Here is a 26,503-nt window from a genome sequence, read left to right as displayed (position 1 = left end):
CTTACACTGTACAAGCCAAAGCCGCCCTGAGAACATGTAGAGCTTTACCACACATAGTAGCCAAAGCCCCCACTGGGTCATAACACACACAAAAAATGGACCCACTTCAGCCACTTATCCCCTAAACTCAGGTGTAGGTTAAGGATAAGGTTCAAATGCAGTAGAGAGCACAATGAAAACCTTGGGTTCTTCTACAAAAAACGGGTTTCTATACAATTATTATCTTACCAAGTTAAAGGCCCCTGTTCCAAGCTTGACACCTCCTTCAAACTCATAAAAGAATTCTTGCTCAAGTTTATTCTTCTGCATTACATGCAGGATAGAAAGACATTCTCTGGATTGAAGAGAAAAGGTTATAGCATAATTTTCCCATGACTTAAAATAAATGTTAAATCAAATTTCACACTTACATACTATAAATGTCATTAGGCAAAATACCACAGAATATTTAAATGGATAATGCTATGCTGCATTTACTCTTAAGGCCATCTGGGAAAAATTATTAAGGAAAATGGACCCATTTTTTCTTTCTGGGAATAAAGAAAGAGAGCTCAACCATCAGCAAGCTGACATAGTCAAAAGAAAAGGCAGTCAATAGAAACTGACTCTAAGATGACACAGATGTTGAAATAATATCCAATCTGAAAAAAATGTTGTTTTAATGAAGAATACCTCTGCAGCCTATTAAATAAAATCAGGCAGACTAATGTGTAATTTTGGCATCTCAGAAGGAATGGACAGCATATGGGAAGGAAATACATATATACATTTGAAGGCATAATGACCACAGAGATCTACACTTTGGCATATCATAGTCAAAGTGTTGAGACTCAAAACACAAAATAGTCTTCAAAGAGGCGAGAAGAAATAACTCATTAGATAAAAATGATAACACAAATGACAACTGATTTCTGACACAAACAACAAAGACCTTAACACAACAGATAGCAGTTTCAAAAGACTGAAAGAAGAAACAAACAAACCTGTTGACCCAATATATTACTTAGCAAAATGTCCTTGAAGGAAAAAAAGAATTTTGAATAAATGAAAAAAAAATTTTGAAAGCAGATATAGGAAATGCTAAAGGAAGTTCTGTCTGAAAGTAAGCAGGAATAAATGAATTATACTAAAAACGGTGATTATTTGAGTAAACAGAGAAGATGACAACACATGACTATTTAAAGTTTAAACCTGCTGTGGTATTGAGGCTTGAATATACATAATTTTACTGTATACTCTAAGAATATTGCAAGAGAAATGCAAATTAAAACTAACATTTCATCTAACTCCAGTCAGAAAGGCAATTATCAAGAATACGAGTAATAATAAATGTTGGCAGGGATGTGGGGAAAATGTATATTCATACATTGCTGATGGGACTGCAAATTAATGCAACCACTCTGGAAAGCAGTGTGGAGAGTCCTCAGAAAACATGGAATGGAACCACCATTTAACCCAGTTATCCCATTCCTCAGCATATACCCAAAGGACTTAAAATCAGCCTACTATAGTGACACAGTCAATGTTTACAGCAGCTCAATTCACAATAGCTAAGCTATTGAACCAACCTAGGTGCCCTTCAACAGATGAATGGATAAAGAAAATGTGTTACATATACCCAATGGAATATTACTCAGTCTAAAAGAAGAATGAAATTATGGCATTTGCCAGTAAATGGATGGAACTGGAGACTATCACGCTAAGCAAAATAAGCCAATCCCCCAAAAACCAAAGGTTGAATATTGTCTCTGATATGTGGATGCTGACTCACAATAGGGGGAGCAGAGGGTTGGGAGAGGAGATTCACCTGATTGAACCGGACGTGGTGGGAAGAGAGAGGGAATGGGAATGGGAAAGACAGTAGAATGAATTGGAATTAACTTTCCTATGTCCATATATGAATACACAACCAGTCTGCACATCATGTACAATTACAAAAATGGAGTTATATTCCATGTATATATGAAATGTCAAAAATACATTCTACTGTCATAGATAATTAAAAAGAACAATTGCAAAATTTAAAAAAAATTAGAATATTGCAAAGGATAGCAAGTGGTAAATGAAACTATACTTCTACAAAGTTCTTATGTTTTATGTGCAATGGTTCAATATTAACTCTAAATTGACTGTGATAAATTTAAAAGGAGACTGTAATCACTATAGCAACTGCTAAAACAAATTTGAAATATAATTAAGAGAACAAAGGATTACATGGAATTTTATAATTTTTTATTAAAGCAAAAGAAGACAGGAAAAAGGTGGGGAAATAGATGAGGCAAAGAGAAAAGGCAAAACGGCAGTTACAAGTAATATCAACTGTCCAACTGTGCATTTACAAGAAATGCAACTTAAACATAAAAACGAAGGTAGATTTAAAGTAAAAGAACATATGTCATACAAAACCTTATTATAAAAAAGCATGAATGGCTATATTACTATCAAAAAAATAGACTTTAAGACAAGGAATACTATTAGACATGTCCCTACCAGTAGGGACATTTTATAATGAAAAAATGACTAATTTCATTAAGGAAACAGAACAATTATAAATAAATATATATGAGCCTAACAGAGGTCCTAAATACATATGGCAAATACTGATAGAACTAAAGGGAGAAATGGATGACTCCATATCCAAGATGAAAATTTCAACACTCTCATGAGATGATAGAACAACTAGATAAAAATCAGTAAGTATACAGAAAACATAAATAACTCTATGAGCCACCTAAATTGAACATTTTCATCCACTGTGAGTTTTGGGATTTTTTTTGTTTGTTTGTTTTTTGTTTGTTTGTTTTGTTTTGTTTTGTTTTGTTTTGCAGTGCTGGAGATTGAACCCAGGGCCTTGTGCTTGCAAGGCAAGCACTCTACCAACTGAGCTATATCCCCAGTCCCCACTGTGTGTTCTAATGGGCAGAGTTGCTCTAGATTCTGGACCAAAGACATACCTACTATTTGCAATGTATAAATTATTCTTAGGCATGAGAAACCAGCATTATCTGATAAGAAAATGTCAGTCACTTTCTTTTCTGCTGTTTCACTCTTAAATTTTCATTTAAACTTCTATTGTCCTATGACATCAAATATATACTCAACCAAAAATCAGTACATTTTTACCTCTATTAAAAGTTTAAAAAATTAATCATATTAAGTTTATGAGTTTGAAGAATAAAGTAGTATAAGCACAAAAATCATTTAAAAGTCATGTTTCACTTTTTAAACTTACTTATATATTTGGTAACTTGTTCTAATTTTGAGTCCACCTTTGATGAAGTTGATCATATTTTCATCCTGAAAATAATTCAATTAAATAAACAAATCACTTAGCAGAAAATTTTAAATTATCCAGAGTTGCACATTTGTGTAACAGGGGGAAAATACTATTATTTTGAGGATGTAGTATTGAAATTAACACATTCTTCTTGCTTAACATTTGGAATGTGTCTTTTGTAATTTTTGTTATAAGTTAGAAAATAATAAAAGTATTTTTAAAATCCTTGCATCACTTTATGCTTCTTTTTTGGGGGGCGGGTGCCAGGGATTGAACTCAGAGGGAACTCAACCACTGAGACACATCCACGACCCTATTTTGTATTTTATTTAGAGATGGGGTCTCACTAAGTGGCTTAGTGCCTCACCATTGCTGAGGCTGGCTTTGAACTCACGATCCTCCTGCCTCGGCCTCCTGAGCCGCTGGGATTACATGCATCACCACCGTGCCCAGCTCACTTTTTTTTCTAAGGAACAAAATCCTCACCAATTACTTTAATAACTATCATCATTTACTGAGCAAATTTCTTCTGGTTTCATTCAAATTCAAAAGGGTTGATTTAAAGGATTTGTTCTAAGGCTAAACTTTCTCATTCGTCATACCCAGTAAATGGGACTACCGTTCCTCTTTCACAGGGTACTTGCAGAGCCTATTTAACATTGTGAATTTCATTCATATACATTTCTAGACCAAAACAACTGATCTGGATTCTGAAGTGGCAATCACTAATGTACAATTTTGCTGGGAAGATGGAAGGTAGAATCACTTTACTTCTCCTTGCCTGATGGTCATTGACCATATAATTGAGGCAGTTGGCCAAGATGAATAGCATTTTCAAGGTCAGCATTCTAAGAGAGTCTCTTAATAAATTATATCAAATAACCACTTGAAGAAGTTTCCTGTAATAGATGGTGCTAACAGAGACAGTGTCATGCTTCACATTTCCAGGGAGGAAATTTCTCTAGTCTATTGATATCAGAAAGATGCTCTGATATTTGCTTCTTATGTATTTAAGAATCCTTCTGAAGCAAAAGAAAAACTGAATTTAGTTCACTAATTCCATTAGCTACTGAAATATTTAATATTCCAATTGTCATAAGAATCAGTAGATACAAAATTCACTATGCAACTTAAATGTTTATCACTTTATTTTAAGGAATCTTATACAAGTTCCAACACTAGTCAGGAAAGAATTTCTTGGGTTAGATTAAAATCTGATATAAGAGTGTTTCATTTCATGATTCATCGAACATTTACTAAATGCCTATATTATACCAGGCCCCTGACTGCAAAGACAGAGATGAAGGTATGCACAGGTTGTCATGAAAACACAAAATGGGGGTAAGGGGAGGACCAGAAAAGCCTCTTGGAAGCATCAATGTGTAAAGTAAAAAAAAGAAAAAAAAAAAAAAAAAAAAAAGATTAGGAAGTGGCCAGGTGAAGAAAGGCAAAGTAACGTAAAATTTACAAACAAAGGAAAACTGAAATGGAAAAGCCAAGAAGCATTAAAAATCATGATGTGCTTGGCCATCTGTGCAGACATACACAAGCACTGCTGACTAATCTATGGCAAAGAAAGTAGTGGTCAAGGAAGAGGAAAGCTACCTCTACCCATGCCATTCAAATATGTAACATTCCCATCAGTAACACCTGAAGACAGGGAGTAGGGAATTTGGGGGGAAACACCTCCCCAACTTGTGATATTCTGATAGAGGACATTGCCATAGTCAGTAAGAGTGACTAAAAGCTGAAACGGAGAAAAGGCAAGGTCAGAGTCTTCATTTTTTAAAAGTACACTCAATGGCAGAATGAAAAATGAGCAGAAGGTAAAAGGAAATTAGAGATAGAGTCACTAGGTTGCTGCACAGTCCAGGCAAGAGCTGATGAGCAACTCCACTACAAGAATGATAGTCACAACAAAGAAGAGACGAAGCTGAACAATCTTTAAAAGGCAAAAGAAACAAGAATATGAAGGTGCTATGATGCACAAAGAATTGGGGAAAATCATGTATATCTTCCAGTTGTTAAATTTCAAGTCCCCAAATATAAAATAAGTTTTAAAATCCCATATTCTACTATCTAATCCCCATTTGGAAAACACATCAGAAAAGATTGGGGGCCTCCATCCATAGCTGCATGTTTTTTACTAAGGCAGTAAGATTGTTGTTACTAAACAGACTTTGTAATGTACAGGGTTTTAAGAAACATCACACTGATTCACTTTTACTAACCCATAATCTAACCTAAGAGGTCAACTTCACAAAAAAGAGAGAAGCAACTCTCAAAATAATACAAAAGATTGAGATTGGAAGAGTTATCATCTTATAGTTGAGTTTTCTTCTGCCTTCTTATACTCCTGACCCCCACCCCTATGGCCATCACTGCCACATAAGAGGCCACCATATGAAAATCTATTTTTTAGAAGTACTGGAAGATAGAAAGAGAGGCAAAATACCAACTAAAACAATTCCTAGAGGTGAAATTAAAGTGCCTCATAAGAAAAGGATTCATTGTTTTATCTAGTGACTTTTAAAACTTTCTCTTTCAAAGGAAGAAATAAAAGAAAGGGGAATAAGAATAGAAAGTGATGTAAAAAATAAAATCTGAAGGATCCATGAAAAATGGGCTTATCTATGCATGCATGATGGAGCTTTGCCGAAGCATGTCATGCAAAAAAGGAATGGCCAGGCTGGAATGCAATTCAGTGGTACAGCACTTGCCTAGCACATGCAAACCTGGGAGGAGGGAAGGCAGGGAGGGAGGCGAAGAAAAAAGGAGCCTTCCTCTGCTGGGACCACTTTACCATAAGCAAGTACAAAATGGAATAATCTCAGTTTTCACATGAAAAAGCATTCTGAAATTAGGTGTGGCCTTTACAAGGCATTTCTTTAAAAGGCAGTAAGTCCCAGTAAACTGAAAAACTCAAAATAGACTCTAAAGTGTATTTGAGTAGATATAAAGTTCTCTGAAGGTTTTTTCCAGCTAAAGTTTATCAGAATAACAAATATTTTTCATTGCCACTGTAAGTCAAAATAACTGGAGCACTAACATTTGAATGAGTCACATTTTTCTATGCTGTATTAGCAGGTTTCCCAATCAATACCAATTCTAAGCCAGACATTTATTACCTGCACAAACGTGAGTGCTGCTTTCTGTAGGAGACACTCGGCATAACAGATTTCAGCATGCATTTCCTCTATTAAAAACAAATAAAAATATGTTAAGTAAAATCCCAAGTCCACGGCAATTGCCATAGATATTCAAAAAAGGCTGTTAAATAAATGAGTCCAACAGATTGCTATATTGCTTTGGTGCTTCCATAAAAGGGATATGATAATCCACTCTTGGTGCTGATTCAGCAAGATTCTTCTGGTTCAGGGAAGTCATCATTGGCCCTATTCAAATATAACAGAGGAGTCCACATTTGATGTCAAAGACCCAAACTCAGCTCATAATGAGAACCAATATTTAAAAGTCCTTTAAAAAAAAAAAAAAAAAACTTTCTTTTTTAACTTAACAGTAACATGAAAGCTTAACATAGTTGTAAAGGTTGAAAAAAAAAACTACATAAAAGTTATGAACTCTAACTTCTAAAATATGAATGATAATCATGACAATGGCTAGAAACATTATTAACCTGAAGTGAATGCAGCAATTCTCTAGAGCTATGTGAAAACACACTGCTCTACATATCCAAGTCAGGGCTTTGCATGCAAATCAAATTTGTTCTAAAGAAGGTCAGCACTATTCCAGTTTTAGGGTAACTTTGTCATTCAGATATCCAGCACAAAAACAAGTTGCCTAGCAAAAGGGGGCTGTGGAGGCTCTGTACATCCCAGGGATACATGGAATGCCTCAAAACACACTCCCTATCTTCCTAAATAACCTATTATACTTGCAGAGATTAGGGAGGTAAATCTTGCATTTTTGCATAGACAAAATCTACAGGTTCCTGCTTTCTCCATAGGCTGCAAATTGATATGTTATTTAAACATTGGAGTTTGGAGGAAAGGCTCTGCCAGGTACTAGCTCTAGGACCTTGTGCAAGCTACCCTCCCTTTCTCTGTTGGTTGCCTCATTTATAAAGTCCACTAATAATGTCTCTTTCATGGCTAAAGGATTAAGTGAGGTGCTGTACAGAGTTCACTATACACAGTAAGCACTACTTGCACTAAGATTACTGTCTTTGACCCAAGTACTTTTGGGTAAAAACTTAGAAAGAAGAAAAGCATTTTTATGTTGCTAGTGATGGGAAAATAGGTATGTCTATATAATTAGAAATGATATTGCTAAAACTCGATAAGAATGTGTGGCTTCTTTCAATTACACACACACACACACACACACACACACACACACACACACACACAAAACCCACTGGCTCTCACCTATGGGTTCAACTTCTTGCTGTGCTCATTTTCCAAATGTTCAATTTACAAAGAAGTAAATATGCAACTAAGTTCCCCAACAGCACATAGACAGGACAAACCCACAACAGGCAGCATTTGAGGACCTCTACCTGCCTGTGTGTATCCCAGCAGGATCAATAACAGTTACAGTTCTTCAGAACATCTTCCCTAAAAATGTGTCTCTTGATTTCATCAGTGCTTCAGTGGGATAGAAACTGGTAACTTTTATTTTTAGAGTCACCAGAATATCCTCTTCCTAGGTAACTCTATAACAAAGTAAGAACTGTCAGGGGCTGTTAACTCTGTGCTCAGGAACAGATTGCTGGGGTGGGGCATGTACAGAGGCGACCAGCAGGAACAAAGGCATGGAGCAAGAGAAGCCCAGGCCACCTTTGGCTGTAGCATGTGGTGTGCAGAGAAGGGAGAGAGAACAGTGAGGTTGGAAAGGTAAACAGGGGTTAAATTATGGATGACCTTGACTGTCACAGCCTGCACTTGATTCAGTAGGCAACCATGAATCCTTGAAGAGAAATGAGCAGATGGGTGAATGGATTATGGTTAGGTTAACACTGGACAGATGGAATAGCAGCATAAAGGATGTAACAATAAAGCAAAGATAAAAAGGCATGAGAGTTCCAATTCTATATTCCACGTGTAAGTATTCTTCATATGAGTATTATATCTCACATCCTAGACATTGCATTTAAATATCTCTTTTTAAAGTCAATTTGAAACCCGTTCAGCACAATCCGCCAGCCACCAGGGAAGAGCAGGTGTGTTCCACATTAAGCCCATGAAAAGTTTAATGAAATATACTCACTCCTGCAGACAACCAGACACTCAACGATGTAAATGAAAATTACCAAGAGGGAAAACAAATCACATACTAAAACGACAATGTTTTGACATGCTCTCTTGAACACAAAGTCTGTCTGGGTTGTAGTGACAGCCAAGCTCACTGGAAAGAAAAAGCAACTTAATTTATAAAAGTCTTACTTCTTCCTTTACTGCAGATGATTTACATTGAGTAGTTCTCTGATTCTCAAAATTAGTCATTGGGCACTTACAAATAAGCACTACCAGAATCACTTAATTATAAAACCTTTAGTCCACTGAAGGAAATAAATTCATGGTATGCTGAAATGTTAGCCAAGCGCAGCTTTCAGATATAAAGTTTAAATAAACTTATATTTCAGAATAGGCTACAGTTACCATCTAGTACAATTTTAGTAGTCAAAGTTTTCTACCTTATTCCAGACTTCCTAAAGGGCACTATCCAAAGAAATTATAAAAGGATAAGAAGAGTATCATCTGTTTTCAAGATGTTTAACACAGGAATGATCCCACATTTCCCTCACCCATTTCCTAGCTATCTGCAGCAACAAGTGAGGGTACAATGGACAGAGCTGTGGTACCAGGAAAGGCACATCAGCTTTAAACCCTACTCCGATGGGTGGTGACCTAGATCACCTATCCAATCTCCTGAACATTACTCCTAGTTTACAGAGGAGGTTACATGGAATAGATTGGTTAATGTTAAGGAACATTGGTTGATGTTTGACACACAGAGAGCATTTTTTTAAAATGATTATTATCATATTATTTTTTAAATTATTATTTATACTCATACCATGTCATTCTTCCCAAAACTAAGGTTAAAAAATCTCCAATATCATTTTCATATTACAAAGAAAGAGGGAGGCAGGGGTAATGGGCTAGTAGAGAAGCCATATAGAGTGTAACAGAACAGGAATACAAACAGAGGCCTCAGATTCCCTGGGATTTCTTTGGGGCCTGTTTAATCTCCTATTGATCTTCATTAAAGGACTATAGACCTACTAGTGCAAATTTTTATTCTATAGATACTTGGAGGTCAGTTTCTGGAAGAAGGAAAAAAAAAAAAAAAGATGGGTTTCAGCTGCCTAGAGTAGGTAAGTAGCTAGTCAACCATGAATGGGTGAGCCGAGAAAAGACAAGGAACGGTGACTGAAAACCACAGGGAGCCTTGCTGACAGACAAGCACCTGGGAGATGGGGCCTGGCATGTTAAAATCTCCCCAGCCATAATTACCTCACGGAAAGAAAAACCACTGTTTCAAGATTAGGCCACACCCTACCAGGTGGTCTGGACCCTCCCTTGTCACAACTATCACAACCCTCAATCATTCTGGCAACCAAATATCAAGATGCTCACAAGAAAACTTGCTGATGGTTATTCAAGGGTAATAACCAATAAAGGGGGCAGGAAATTGAGGCAAAAATTGGGTGGGAGCTCTATTTCTAGTTAAAATCCCCAACTCTGAGCACCATGCCAACCTCCCTTGGAGATAGTCCATGCAGTTCCTATGCTATCAGGAAAAAAAAAAAAAAAATCAAAAGATGGAGTTGGGGCAGAACTCTGGAAAATTCCTGAAGACTCCCCTAAAAAACTGGAGAGCAGGAGGGGCACAATGTCCCTCTCCTCTCTGAGAGGACCCACCTCTCCCTTCAGAGAGTCCCCTTTACTTCTTTCCTCTCCCATCTACAAACTCATGACTGCTAACTCTGAGCGATAAGTTTGAAATCTTTCTGATCTAATCTCAAGAGGAAGGGGGGGGGCCTCTGTACTGTCTCAGTTTCACAGTAGGCCTCTGCCCTGTAACAGAATGACCAAGAAATGCCATTTGGTTTGGGAATCAACATCACAACCTTTAAGAACAAGTCCTAAAGATGTAATATACATCAATCCTCTCTTATAATCAATACTTGAAACTCCCATCACGCAAAAATGTTCCCAAGTTCTCCAGTGTCCACAAGATGATGACATTTGTCTAACAAAATAAATACTTCGTGATAAAACACACTCAACAATGTGTGTGATGTACGCTTGACCATGAGGAATGACTCTGATAATTTTCAGAACAGCTCTTGCTTTAATCAGCCACAGAGATGTCAAGTATTTTGTGTCACCTCTTCCAGAGAGCAAGTCTGACAATGACAACGCAGGAACAGATTCTACTGAAATGACAGAAGTTTTTGAAGGACATGTTTTTCTTCTGCAGGGTTAACTGGATATTCCTTTCTGGTAAGCCATCCTCACTAGTGTATAACACCAATAAAACAACTGGAAACATCTACCCTGATCTCAACAGGAACATCAAGTAACTGGCAACCATCCATCTGCTCAGGGTGCTGTAGGCACTCCTGGATTCCTGGTTATTCCTAACTACCTATCCACAAACAGAATATCTTCCATACTATGATGTATTAACACTTTTTAAAAAGGTATCAAAATTACTTTGACCTTGGAAAAAAATCTTATTAATATAGAAAACTGAAACTCTCATAGATAAGAACATAAAGTGATTTAAGTTTTTGGAGAAAAAATTTGCAATACCTGTAAATATTTTAAAATTTCAAACCCTTAGAACTAGTATTATGATTTAGATATAAAATGTTTCCCAAAAGCTCTTGTGTGGGACAATGCAAGAAAGTTAGAGGTAATTGTCCTGTTCCCAATCTGAGAGAGAAGCATTTATATGTTTCACTGCTATGTATTACATTTGTGGTTCCTTTCTTGTATATACTTTTGTTTTTAAATCAGATGAAGGAAGTTCCTACCTTTGAAAAATTATAAATACATGTTAAATTTAAAAAAAAAAAAAAGAGGTGAAATGATTGGGTTATAAGAGCCTTAACCTAATCAGTGTGTTAATCCATTGATAGGGATTAACTAGGTAAATGAAGGCAAGTAGGGTGTGGCTGGAAGAGGTGGGTCTTTGGGGCCATGCCCTTGGGCTTATATTTTGTCTGTGGTAAGGGGAGCTCTCTCTCTTTGCTTCCTGGTGCTTTCCTCTGCTACACTTTTCTGTCATGATGTTCTGCCTCACCTCAGTCCAGAAGGAATGAAGTAGACCATCTACAGAGACTTCTGAAACTATGAGCCTCCAAATAAACTTTTCCTCCTCTAAATGTTTTTGTCAGGCTTTTAGTCATGGCAGTGAAAAAGTGGACTAAAACAACTGGTTATTCCACTTTTAGAAATCTATTCTATAAAATTTTTTTAGTTGTTGATGGACCTTTATTTTATTCATTTATTTATATGCAGTGCTGAGAATCAAACCCAGTGCCTCAGACACGTGAGGCAAGCACTCTACCACTGAGTCACAACCCCGGCCCTACAAAATATTTTTTAAAATGTGTAAAGACACATGTACAAGGATTTTAGGACATCAATATTTGCAACAATGAAAAAATAAAAATTATATAACTGTCCTTTGATAGAGAAAAAGCAAGTAAACTATGGTATATTCATTCTGTGCAATACTACATATCTGTGAGACAGAATGAGGTAAATTTATATGACCTGGGAAAACATAATATTATAGAACAACATGCATTATATGATTTCATGCTTGCAAAAAGTGAACAGCACATGAACAACCACATAAACCTATGTATCTCTTATATATTTGTACATAGAAAAGTCTGCAAGGCTTTAAATTAACCATTAACAATGGTTACTTCAGGAGAATGAGCACAATGGAGAAGAGAAAAAGATATTCCATTTACTTTCTATACTTCAGTATTGAATTTTATGAACATGACTACTTTTTAATTTTTAAAAGAAAATAAAAATTAATCTTTGAAATCACTTGTACCTTCACTCAGTTGTTCCAATGATCCTCGAGAAAGAAGACTGGAGAAAGATTCTACAACTGTGCACTTTTTCCTGTATCTGCATTAAGTAAATAGAAGGAGAAATAGAAAGAAAAAAAATAAAAACAAATCAGGCTGAGTTCTTTTTCATCTGACATGCAGTTCAGCAGTCACAATCACAACAAACAGACACTAAGCTACAACTCTAAACCCTCAAGTCTGCAGAGCAGAGGTCACTGTTTTTCATCAACTGCACACCCAGCTCCTAGCACTGGACTAACAACCTGTAAACAGCCACCCCACATTTACTAAACATGTATGGACAAACCCACACACACTCAATACTAAACCTGCCAAGGCCCTTCCCTGTATTACTACAGTGAAAGTGTTCACAGAGCTAAAAATGGAGCTAAAGTGCACTCTTTGGAAGTGTTCTTCATTTGAGGGGCTTATGACATAATTAGATAAGGATGTCATTTTACCCATGTTAAATTTCACTAATACAAATAATAGCTTTTACTATGTTCTTCCTAAACATACAGAATAAAGCTTAAAATAAGACTAAAAATCTGTCTTATTTAGCCAATCCAAAGTACCCAACTATAAGTTCTTCTCATGTGAACAAAACAATCCTGTCAGAATTTGCAGCATCCCATGTAAAACAAGCTCCTTGCTTGACTTGGCATGGCATAGAGTACTCAAATCTCATCCACCTCAGGAGACACCTGAGAGACTGTGGCTGTTAATTCCAATGAAATCTCCCCCGGATCTTCTCTTTAGCTCAGGCCCCAAGCTATCAAGAAGAAAAGTGAAACACATAAATGCCAAATGGGAACCATGCTATTCCTGGTAAGAATTTTTTAACTCAATTATATAAAACTTCTTGAGGCCAAGAAGTTTTGAAGCTGAAGTCCTTTTCTCAACCACAGAGTTTTCAGTCAGCCAAATAGGGCTCATTTTATCACAAAGGATAAGGGTTTGGGGATCATATGTCAAGTATTTAACTCTTCAGTCATACTTTTGGCAGGTTTGTAAAGCGTCCTTCATGGCAGAAATGCCTTTTTGGATGTCCTGTTGCTCAAAGGTCATGACAGCCTGCAACACCACAATGGTACTATAGCCCAAGGCATGGTACATACTCTCCTTAGCCCTGGAAAGAACACAGGGAATTAGTACATTTCAATTAAATGGAAAAAACAACCTAGGCTTTTTTGATACTGATCATAAGAAAGCATAATGAATACATGCCATGACTTCCACAGTAATAACCTTGACTTATTCGCCATAATCACTGAAATGTTACAGACTGTGAGAGGCATATGCTTAAGAACTTTAGTATCAAGAACTTTCCAATTTAAACTCACACAGGCAGGACAAAATGTTCCAGGCAAAGCTCAAGTGGACAACATGCCTTTCTCTGCTTCAGCACAAGGGGGCAGCCTGTCGATTCATTTCCTAGAAAAGGTTTCAAGGCAAACCAATTTTTTCAGTTGAAAAAGGTGTGGTGTACTATCTTAAGATTTGAAATAAGTGCTAAAAAAGGCTAATGGAAATGTAGTTTGTGACAGAGAGATTTCAATATGCTTTTTGAAAGAGGAAGACTCATTTAAAATCATCCCCTCTCTTCTACAGCCAGAGGTCAAGAAAAAGCAAGATTTTTAAAAAAAAAGTAGGTCGGCCCCAAAAAGGCCTGACCAAAGTAAATCTCAGATACTGTATCTGATCTAATTGCACTATCTGAGATTCCTAATTAAAGTTCTTGATAATTTTAGTTATTAAGTTATCAGTGAGGACTGCTTCGGGAATCTAAGAATGTTCCTTAGTTCTAATGTAGAGCAGACATTACAATTTCCAGGATGTAAAAGCATCACCATCTCTTCTTAAAACTTCTGATGTTATACCAATGCATATCCAGGTGCAGTGTAGCACATCTGTAATCCCAGTAGCTTGGGAGGATCAACAAGTTCAAGGCCAGCCTCAGCAATTTAGCAAGGCCCCAAGAAACTTAGCAAGACCCTGTCTCAAAATAAAAATTAAAAAGGGATAGGGATGTGGCTCAGTGGTAAAGGACTTGCTTAGGTATCAAGGCCCTGGGTTCATTCCCAGCACAGTCAAAACAACAAACCAATGTACAGTTTTGTTTGTAATTTAAGTTAAATATTAAGGCTCAACAGACTGCTGCTATGTGAAACAAATACAAACCACGCTATTTTCCCCCTCCCCCATGGAATTAATCTAACCATCCTTTGGTAATTTGCAGTTTGTCCTACATAGTGAGGCTGCTGCTTGTTCAAAAGGACCACAGGGAATAAGAGCAGCCTGAAGTTATTCATTAATTGTGTCTTCGAACCTTGTATTTTCCTAACTAAATGTTCTTCCAAGAAGGGGGGAAAAAAAGTTCAAGTGGGATTAAAAAGTATTTTTAACAATGACACATGCATAAATATCAGGGACTATAGAACTTAACTGGATATAATAATAAATGATTTATTTTCATTCTATGTTATAATCAGCTAGGTGTCAAGGGAAGAGGAAAAAAAGGAGACTTGTTTGAATAAAAAAATAAATACAGGAGAGAAGTAGGTAGGCTGGGAAAGGAGACAGAAGGAGAGATAAAGAAGGAAAGACAAGAAGACAGAAGACTACAAAAGGAGGTAGAAGGCCAGAAAACCGTCTAAAGGACCTAGCAAACAGGACTGGAGATACAACAGCTGGTAGAGTGCTTCCCTTGCATACACAAGGCAATAGGTTCAATCCCCAGAAAAAATAAAAGAGTTGCTTTTAAAAATAAGTAAGTAAATAAAGGACCTAGAAGGATGGAGGGAAGAAAACTGACATGGCAGAGGTTGAGACAAGAGCTAGAGACAACCCTGACAATGTCCCTTAGCCTATGATCTCAACATTTATCTTATTATTTCTTCTTAACTTCTGAAATGTTAATTGGTAAATCATGACTTGAAAAATTAACAGGGAGTATTAATTAAAATGAAATAGCTTAACTTGTTTAATCACATAAATAGGGATTCTAATAAATATTATCTTAAAATTTAACATTGAGATTTACATACTCTAGTTCTTCCCCTTCTCATTTCAAATGAAACTTTTCCCAATGATATTTAAAAGAAACATTCATATAAATATTTCATTGAAGAAAACAAAATTAAAGTCCTACAAAACTATATCACATGACAATATTTGAACCAAATATGGAAATTAAAATATGTGAAATAATCAGAAATTTTCTGATTAAATTTAAAAAGACATATCTTAACTGAATTTTAAAATTGACCTACAATAAGGAGTCTCAACCAAGTAAGCTTATAAGTACTTAGAAAACAACCACAGAAATTAACCTACAAGCATGACATTAAAGAAACAGTTGAAAAAAAATGCTTTATCTAAAATAAATTACCCTGGACGAAGCAATTCTAAGGCATCTGTAAATTTGTTACTTAGAAATAAATTCAATGCCACTGCACATTCTTCTAGGCCACTCTTGAGATCCATTCTGGTTGATGATGAACTAAAGATCAAGAAAAAAATACAAAGAATTTTTATAAGTTTTATTATTAGCACATTTTCCCAGGGAGTATGTATGAATTTTGGAGACACAGGACTGACAGAAATTCTTACTCTGCCACTTACTAATGTAGGGGCAAAGGGAACATTCCCTCTGTCCTCCTGTAAATAATTTTTAGGGGAGATGGATGGTCCAAAGAACAGAGAATAGCCTGAAACAAAGTTTCTCTGGGTTCTGTGTGGTGTCTTTCTTTTCTGCTAGTTAATCTTCCCTGACCAATGAGGTTATTGGGAATGGTGGATCCCATGACAATTGCATTCTTTCTAGAAGAATGAGGGAACTTGAAAGAAATTTCTTCCTGGTGCTTCCTAAGAGATAGAAGAGAGACAGGGTGGGAGAAGGTTAGAGAGACTTTGTTCTGAGTCTGCTACTTTGGTTCAAAGCACTCAGCATGTCAAAGTGCCATACTTTGGAATACTGTTTTCTGCGTCCCAAAACTAACTTTGTCTGTAACATCCCTGAGTTTCAACTTTCATATGTGCAAAATGGGACACCCCAACCTACTTGATGGGGTTGTTTTGAGGATGAGATTAACTGACAAATAATGCTCATAGTAGGTATTATGAACACTAACTCTTCACTTGGACTTACAAAAGTCCAATGAGTAACTAGAAGCAGGATACAAAGTTTGGCATCTCTGCCTCCATTTTGCATCTGTCTCCTTTGCTCTGAGTCTCTTTGGATTCCAGAAACAACAGGTCTTATCAATAAACACACTGTGATGAATGGAAACTAACGCTCCCCCCCACCCCCTCCATCCCCGCCAACCAGGAAACAGTAGCTCTTACAGGTCCTCACAACCACCAGCCACCACCACCCACCAACCCTATAATGATCAACTAGAGCACAGTTTGACCAAGACTGCTTGACTGTGCATACTTCTGACTCTGTGATATAATATAGAAGTTGATGTCAGTATTCCTAAAGAGAGTGCTAAGGACACTGGTCCCCTTGTCTTCCTGGCATAGTTATCCTAATTCCTGAGCTGGGAGTGGTGGCACACACCAATAATCCCAGCAACTTGGGAAGCTGACAGGAGGATTCCCAGTTGGAGATGACCCTCAGCAAATTAGCAAGGCCCTCAGCAATTTAGTAAGACCCTGTCTCAAAATAAAAAATAAAAAGTACTGGGAAATGATAAAGTGCCCCTGAGTTAAATTCCTGGTCCTTCCTCCCTCCCTCCCTCTCTCCTTTCCTTCCTTCCTTCCTGTACTAGGAATGGAACCCAGGGGTGCTTTTCCACTGAGCTATATCCCCTGTCATTTTTTTTTTTTTTTTTTTTTTTTTTTTTTTTTTAAGACAGGGTCTCACCAAGTTGCCTAAGACCTCACTAAATCACTGAGGTTGGCCTGGAACTTTCGATCCTCCTGCTTCAGTCTCTCAAATAAATATCAGGGACTATAGAACTGGGATTACAGGCATATGCTGCTCTCAGCTCCTAATTCCTTCATTATTCACATGTCAGCTAATACACCACCAACCCAGGGTGGCTTGGTTGAGCCCACCCCATACTCCAGTTTTCCCTCCGTACCACTTATTCCAGGATCTTGTGAATGTAGTATTTGTATATGTATCTGTCTTCCCTCTCTAGGATATCAGAGTAAGAAGATTGTTTGAGTCACTTGTGTGTCATCAGTGCCTTTGGTGGTACCTAGAACATGCTCAATAAATATACTTGAGTGGGTAGGTTCCTATTCTGGATGAAAACAGAAAACTCCTCATACTTAGAGCTTGAGGCACCTTCCCCCTAGGGAGAAGCAGAAAGGAGACCAATTCTTTGTGTGTGTGTGTGTGTGTGTGTGAGGGTTTTCATTTGTTTAATACACCTGAAAAGAACACATATACAAAGAATTGAGATAGGAAAAAGCATTGGTTCAACACTAATGAATCTACAAGATTTAGGATTTAGGTAAGGTGGAAAGATTACCTAAACATTTTTAAAAACTGGAAACTGCAACCAAATAAGCTGAAGAAAAAAAAAAAAAAAAACCCTATTAACACTTATGAAGAATCTCCAAGACTCTTGCCATGATTTTCAGTGGACAATATGGGGGGCTAGTGGGGCCTCATATGCAAAACAGAAATAAGGGGATTACCAACTAGTCAGTCCCCTTGTTGGTAAATGTTCTCCTACCCCATCCACCCCCAGCTTCTTAGTGAAGCAGGCCTACATCCTCAAGCCTGAAAGGATGCCAATCATCCTGCAGGCATCTGTCTTCTAGCACCACCCCTCATAGTCCTTCCATGTGCCAGGTCTTCAGCTGGCCTCTAGGAACACCACAAGCTGAGGTGCAAATCTATACTAAGTATATAAGACAATGACTGACAGGGGAAAAAAACTGTTTTTTAATTACAAACCAAATTCATTTGGTGTATTTCAAAAGGTGCAATACTTTTCTTCATTTATCAGTGAAAGAAGTTAGAAATGAACCCCGCCCCTGTTCCCCCCCAAAAAACACCAGCAAATGGCAAACAAATTTCCTTGAAAGTCACAGTCACATATAGAATGTATCCTAGAAAAGAGGAGGGGCAAGACAGCTGCCACCCATTTTCATCAAATACTGGATCTACTGAGGGTGAAGAGAAAAGGCAACTTTCAAAAAGAAGTATATTATTAAAGGAGGCATTTACTATACTCCTTCCTAAGAGCACCAGGTGGAGAACACATTTTCTAAATGAGATCTAGGAAGTGGAATGTGGAATCAATTTCTCCTCCTCCTCTAAGGGCTGTCCATCAGTTAATGAATTTAAAAAAAAAAAAAGACTAAAAAACAAACCCCACACAAGCTCCTCCTCCCCCCAAAAAAAGAGGGGGGGGGACAAAGGTGTCCCAGATTACTCTCCAGATTAGAACCAGGGAACAGCTTCAACAAATTAGTCTGTTACAAAGTCATCACAAGCATGCCTTGCTTTTAAACAACAAAACAAAAACTAGTACTGATCACTTTCTGACAATACACAATTACTCAAAATTAACTAGTATGGCAAGGGGCATACCTATGGGCCTTGTCTCACACGAGTGAATGTGAGTAGGTGCAGGGCATTTGTCATTATTGCAGAAACGAATTTTAAAATTTAGTCTTTAGTTTGATTTAAACATTGCTTTTAGTAGGATGCCCACCAGCTGTGCAGAAAGGACTCTGGAGAGGTGTTCATAGCAGCACACACCTGCGGCTCTTCTTCGGGTCTGGAGGTTCCAGGGCAGCCAATATTGCTTCATCAAACACATTCTTTAGGCCTTTCTGTGTGAGTGCACAACACTCCACACACCTGACAACCTTCAGACCACGGGCCAGCTTTTCAGCAGTCTCTAGAGTGATAGGCTTCTGTTCTTGGCAAGTTTCTCAATAGTAGATGGGTCATCTCTGAGATCAATTTGGGTCCCCACAAGTAAGAAAGGAGTCTTTGGTCAGTGGTGAGTTATCTCAGGCACCCACTTTTCTTTCACAATTTAAAATGAGGACAGAGAGACCACTGAAAAACAGACTAGAAATACATCTGTTTGTGGATAACTCAGCGGTCGTAATCTGTCATAATCCTCTTGCCCTGCAGTATCAAAAAGTCCAAGAGTATATGGCTCTCCACCAATCATAACTGTGAATGCATAGTTGTCAAAACAGTTGGTACATATTCAGATGGAAATTTGTTTGTTGTGTAGGATATTGTTGGGACTAATGACACATTAACTAACTCAGGCTGACTCCTTACTCCCTAGCGAGTGAGCAAGATCAAGGCCTCAAAGGCGGTTTCAAAGGTTCATGACGATAAACCGGACCACCGTGGGGATTGGTTAACAACAGTTCCGCGAACATGATCAGCTCATGCTTGCCATATAGTCCTATGGGACTCTCGCCTGCGTGAACACCCCATGCCTTGCTGACCTTTAAGCTGATTGGTTCCCGCCTAGCCCCCACCCTACATAAAAGCTGTGTGACTTCCTCAATAAACGAGTTCCTGCTGTGACTGGTCTCCCTGACGCATCTGATTGTCCTCTGCCCGGAGGACTGGGAGCGGCCGTCAGTCGGCCCTACCTTTCCCGGTCTGACCTTGTTGGGGAGTGTACCTTTCCCTTGTCGCTGGTCGAGAGGAGCAAGGGGGCTTAAGACCCTGACAGGATATCAGGAGGCATGTTTTATCAACAGCACCATCACCCACAACAACGCACTTAATTGTCTGCATTGCAGGAATAGTTTTGTATCCACTTTAAATACTTCAAATTTAATGTTGACCTCAGCTTCTCCGCTGGGGCATTGAGAAGACCAGCTCTTAATGGAGGGGTAGCTGAAGAACTAAGAATTGTTGTGCCCTTAAGTTTTCAGAGAATGAGGAGATGAAATAATACTATGAGTTCACAAATCTCTCACAGCAAGATTTTTCACAAGAAAGTTATTTGACACCCTGATAGCAGTCCATCACCAAACTGTGTCAGTGTTACCTTCTAAATGCACCTTGGATTTATTCTGTTAAATCTCTATCACACAGTTCAAGTTAGCTCCTATGTTGCCTAGTGGGTGCAGAGCTATTTTCTCCCCATTACCTACCCCTCCAGCCCCATCAAATGTTTACCTAAAATTCATTCAACAAATATTTATGCAGTACATGCCAGGTACTCATTACTGGCAATACAGCAATGAACAAGACACAATGAATCCTGGGTTCTCTGGGAGAAGGGAAGGCAGACTTACATAAGCAGATCAAAACCTAAGATCATCTCAAATTGGGATAAGTAGCCTGGGATAGAACCTAGTTTAGGAAATGGTGTGTCTGCGTATGGTCGCCAAGAAGGCGACATCCAAATGCTGTACATGGAATCAGCCATGGGAATATCTAAGTTGGAGACAGAGAAAGAATTAAACTGGGGATGTGACAAATAAGACCAAGAATAGGAGAAAATGAAGACAGAACATCTTACTCACACCATTTCTCTATAGTTACAACTCATCCTTTAACACAAGGAAATAGGCTATGAATAGATAATGGTTCCCTGCCAAACAACCATCTCTGATTCTCAGCTGGCCTCTGCCATCTGGAAGGACACATTACACCTGTCCCAGCTTAGACAGACAAAAACGGAGATCACTACCTCCAAACATGCTAAGCACAGCCCTTCTAAGTAGTAGTCTATTATGAGACTCACCTGGAATTAACACCCTTCCCCCACCACCCAAAACACACAAAATACTGGTGGTGCCATGTGTTCACTGGCCAGGACTCCTCTCAACATCTCTTGGGGACACGTTTTCCTCTCCATATGCACTGCCATCACATGAATTGAGATGCTTGTCACTTCGTTTCTGAATTCTGAATACCTGCCTGCTTTGATTTCATGGTCCTCAAACTTCACCATGCATTAGACTCACCGGGAGAGTTTACTAAAACAACCGCTGAGTCCTTTCCCCAGAATCAGCAGGCCTGGTATGGACAGGTTTCCAGATGATATTAATCCTGCTTTAATTCATACTAGATGACATTCACAGACTTCTCTTCCTAAAACAGATATTCCTGATACTACCTCCTTAGAGTAAATAACCAAAAACAGCTACCCACACCTGCCATGTCAAGTTCAGACACTTCTGGCTTCTAGGCCCCACCTCACCTGTCCACCCAGACTGGAGTGACGAGCACGGCTATATAAAAATAGCCCAGCATGTTGCAAGAGGTTCATCAACAGGGCATCACCCTCATGCCTGGGATGATGGAATGAAAAAGTCCCTGAACTGGAAATAAGAAGTCTGCACTGCCATTTCTCTATCTATGTGACCTTCAGAGAGTTACTTAGCCTCCCTGGGTCTCTTTCTTCATCTTTGAAATGCCCAAATACTCTCCCATTTCATAACTTGTGTGAGAGAAACAAAGACAATTGCTGTTAGGAGAGTGCTTTGTGGACTTTCAAGTCCTATGTGAATTAACAACCATGCATAATTTTCCAAAATCTCTGGATGCTCAACCCACATGCTCAAATTCCAGACCTGTTAGAACCCAGCCCAAATGCCCTTCTTAATATATATCTTCAGTAAAGAGTCTTTCTTCCTGTTTCTAGTTTATAAGCTAGGTTAAAGCTAGGTTAGTTTTATATTTTAAAAAACAGACAAAACCAAACATAATATTAAAAAATAGAACTAAGCTCACATTATCTCTTGTAGTCTAATAACATTTCTTCCTTTATTAATTACTTAATAAACTTGGTTGTAGAGAGCTACATTTACTATAGTGGATGAGGATATGAATTCCAGAACCAGATCATTTTATTCATTCTATGATTTCCATCCTAACTATATGTGGCCATGGGAAGTCACTTTTCCTCCCTAATATTCTGTTTCCTGATGAGTAAGATGAATCTAATAAAACTCCCATCTCACAAGTTGTGCTATTAATACAGATAATGTGCTCAGTGACACATAGAAGTCCTCAAGTATTGCCAGCAAATGCTAACATTGTTTTTTATATTTTTTTAATTTGTTCTAATTAGTTATACATGACAGTGTAAGACAGTATAACAGCACTTTCACACATCATACATAAATGGAGTATAATTTCTCATATTTCTGGTTGTACATGATATAGAATCACATCAGTTTGTCGCCGCCCGCAGCAATTTGTTACCGCCTGCAGCAACAACTGCGCGGGTATTAATCGGAGGTGGACTGGAAACTGAGCTACTTCTATTATCTTTCTCTTTAGTGCACTGCTTTCTTGCTTGTTTACTTGTTTACTCCCTAGTTTATAAAGGAAGAAAGGCTTTGAGAGGAGAGAGAGAGAGAGAGAGAGGCTTTGCATAAGAGAGAAAGAGACTTTGCTTAAGAGAGAGAGACTACACTTTCAGAAATCTGTATCTTCTTAGTTCTGCTGCTTCTTCTTAAAGGTGCATCCTGCATCCTGCGTCCTTCACTCTGCTATCTAGAGGTGTGGCTTTACTTCTCCGTTCTGCAATCTGCAACCTGTGTTCTGCCATCATTCAGAGGTGCTGCTTATCCTTCACCCAGCGATCTAGAGGTGTGGTTTAGTCCTGCATTCTGCGATCTATCAGAGGTGCTGCTTATACGTGCTTATCCTTCCTGCTAGCTGCTTATCTGGTTATTCCTGGTGCTTCCTATAGGTGTGTCTTATATAACTAAGGCAGCCAATCAGCTTAGGATTAGCACAATTGAGGCACGCCCCTCGGTACCAATCAAGAAAGAATGAGGAATATCTGTTGACCACTAGCACAAAGGAGACATTAACTAATTAGGCAACGGTAGATCACGCCGTGTTAACATTAATTATGCACCACCTCTTAGCTCAACACCAGCCGCCATCTTAGGGTTACCCAAACATGTCTTCTGCATCAGTTGTGTAGTCATATATGCACATAAGGTAAAAATGTCCATTTTTCTATTCCCATACCCCCACCCCTCCTTCCATGCACCTCTGCCTAATCCAAAGTAACTCTATTCTTCTCTAGCCACCCCCTTATCGTGAATTAGCATCCACATATCAGTGAAAACATTCAGTCTTTGATTTTTTGGAATTGGCTTATTCAGCTTAGCATGATATTCTACAGCTTCATCCACTTATGGGCAAATGCCATCATTTCATTCTTCTTTAATATTCCATTGTGTATATATACCACAGTTTCTTTAACCATTCATCTGCTGAAGGACACCTAGGTCAATTCCACAGTTTAGCTATTGTGAGTTGAGCTTCTATAAACGTTGATGTGGCTGTGTCACTATAGTATGCTGATTTTAGGTCCTTTGGGTATAAACCGAGGAGTGGGATAGCTGGGTCAAATGGTGGATCCATTTCAAGTTTTCTGAGGAATACCACTTTCCATATGGTTGCACCATTGCAATCCCACCAGCAATGTATGAGAGTACTTTTTCCCAACATCCTCACCAATATTTATTGCTACTTGTTTGCTTGATAATTGCCATTCTGACAGGAGAGAGATGAAATCTTAGAATAGTTTTTGATTTACATTTCTCTAATTGTTAGAGATGTTGAACATTTTTTCATGTATTTGTTGACAGACAGTATTTTTTCTTGAAGAGTCTGCTCAGTTCTTTAGTCTATTTATGGATTGGGTTATTTGGGGATTTCTTTTTGGTGTTAATTATTTTGAATTCTTTATATATCCTGGAGATTAGTGCTCTATCTGAGGTGAGTATGGTAAAGAATTTCTCCCATTCTCTAGGTTCTTCACATTATTGATTGTTTCCTTTGCTAAGAAGAAGTGTTTTAGTTGAATCCATCCCATTTACTGATTCTTGATTTTACTTCTTATGCTTTAGGAGTCTTGTTAATGAAGTCAGATCCTAGGCCAATATGATAAAGATTTGGACCTACTTTTTCTTCTATTAGGCATAGGGTCTCTGTTCTAGTGCCTAAGTCTTTGATCCACAAAGATCAAAGTTTCAGGCAGCATGAGAGACAGGGGTTTAATTTCATTTTGTTACATGTGGATTTCCAATTTTCCCAGCACCATTTATTGAATAGGCCATCTTTTCTCCAGTGAATGTTTTTAGCACCTTTGTCTAAAATGAGAAAACTGTATTTATGTGGGTTTGTCTCTGTGTCTTCTATTCTGTACCATTGGTCCATGTGTCTATTTCGGTGTCAATACCATGCCATTTTTGTTATTATGACTCTGTAGTACAATTTAAGGTCTGGTATTGTGATGCCTCCTGCTTCACTTTTCTTGCTGAGGATCGCTTTGGCTATTCTGGCCCTCTTATTTTTCCAAATGAATTTCATGATGCCTTTTTCTAGTTCTATGAATAATGTCATTGGGATTTTAACAGGAATTGCATTAAACTATATATGCTAAACTCAAGGTGAACATCATTCTAAATGGAAAAAAAATTGAAAGCATTCCCTCTAAAAACTGGAACAAGACAAGTATGCCCTCTCTCACAACTTCTATTCAACATCATCCTTGAAACTCTAGCCAGGAAAAAGAAAAAGGGAAATTAAAGGGATACGAATAGGAAAAGGAGAACTCAAACTATCAATATTTGCCAATGACATGATTCTATACCTAGAAGATCCAAAAAATTCTACCAGAAAACTTCTAGAACTCATAAATAAATTCAGCAAAGTAGTGGGATATAAAATCAATACCCATAAATCAAATGCTTTCCTATATATCAGCAATGAATCTACTAAAAATTAGGAAAACTTCTCCATTCACAATAGCCTCAAAAAAAAAAAAAAAAAACTTGAGAATCAAACTAACACAAGAGGTGATGAACCTCTACAATGAAAACTATGGAACACTAAAGAAAGAAATTGAAGACCTTAGAAGATGGAAATACCTCCCATGCTCCTGGATAGGCAGAACTAATATTGTCAAAATGGCCACACTACCAAAAGCATTACACAGATTTAATGCTAACATTATTTTGTAAGTAACCAAATAGCCTTCAATAACTCAGAACTCTCAAGTACATAACAGTTGAAGGAACTTAATAATAAATATGTGTTCATTCATGTTATCAATTGTATAATAACACACATTTTAGCAATGATTAGCATGGGGACAGAATATGAAATATGGAATGAATGAATAAAACTAAGTACAGAACAGCTGAAGCAATGTTTTTTGTAAAGAGTTTTTCTTACGAGAAACTTACTAGCATTAAGGACAAACAGAAGTAGGAAAAGCTAGTCATGTGGGTTAATATACTCTATAGGATAGTCAGCATGTCTGAATTTTATTATTTATGAAGATTTGAGAATGTGGGTGTATTTGGGGACAAAACTATTATGGATCAGGGGAGTAAGGAGCAGAGAGCAGACAAGAATGCTAGATTCTTTGCTAAGTATATCCAGAGAGAGTTCCTACTTTCCTCAAGGATCCAGAATCCCCTTTGCCTCAAAAGTCACAAAGATTCACCATAACATACTAATTCAGCTGACACTGTGGCTGTAGATAACCAGATTATGAACTCCCAAAACCATTTCTAATTATTTATCTAGATATTTTGTCTCTACCCTCTGAGAATTCACAATTCATACTGACATGTTGGGTAGGAGGATTATTAGTGACTTTTTTTCTCCTCTTTCCAAATTGTTTGAACTCTGTTCACATTACTTTTATAATTAAAAACTGATTTATGAAATTTTTAAAAAGTAATGTTTTAAAGGAAAACAGAAAAAAGCTGTATCATTACCATTTCCCATCTCTGTGATCTAGAACAACCTCATCCTACCTAAGTTTATGTTTTCTTATCACTAAGATAGAGTCAAGACTGTTCTTACTACTTTATGAGGTAATGTGAAAATCAGGCAAGCTTATGGAAATAAATGTACAAGCACCTATATGTACTGAGGCATTACTTCAATTCTCCAGGAGTATCACACTGCCCAGCCTCACTTGGTAAGAACCACATATACACTCACATATTTGTGACCTGGCAAAATGTCTCAGTACTTTACTCATTACCTGACAACCTGCTATCTTCATATCTGATTAAAGGGACCTGCTAATTAAAAGGGGGAGAAGGGATCTGTGTGTTAAAATAAAGTCTACAAAACCAATATATGATAATGATGTACTTCCGCGTACTTCTAAATTATTTCTTACATTTTCACTTGCTTCTTTTACTTATTTGATAAAGGT

At 37.7% G+C, this 26,503-nt stretch overlaps 1 protein-coding gene and 1 pseudogene across 1 annotated transcript in view; both read right to left on the bottom strand.

Annotated features, from left to right (window-relative positions):
* Ttc39b (tetratricopeptide repeat domain 39B) overlaps positions 1-26,503 on the bottom strand; it is a 151,420-nt gene that overhangs the window by 23,725 nt on the left and 101,192 nt on the right. Inside the window, 6 exon segments of the mRNA XM_047524665.1 lie at positions 229-334; positions 3,233-3,297; positions 6,406-6,473; positions 12,326-12,402; positions 13,342-13,473; positions 15,736-15,846. Coding sequence (XP_047380621.1) covers positions 229-334; positions 3,233-3,297; positions 6,406-6,473; positions 12,326-12,402; positions 13,342-13,473; positions 15,736-15,846 — 559 coding nt within the window.
* Positions 19,056-20,082, bottom strand: LOC124964411 (cell division control protein 42 homolog; annotated as a pseudogene).

The sequence above is a fragment of the Sciurus carolinensis genome, chromosome 14 (genome assembly GCF_902686445.1).
Source record: "Sciurus carolinensis chromosome 14, mSciCar1.2, whole genome shotgun sequence".
In the NCBI taxonomy this organism is placed as follows: Eukaryota; Metazoa; Chordata; class Mammalia; order Rodentia; family Sciuridae; genus Sciurus; species Sciurus carolinensis.
This window is presented reverse-complemented; position numbering and strand designations above follow the sequence as displayed.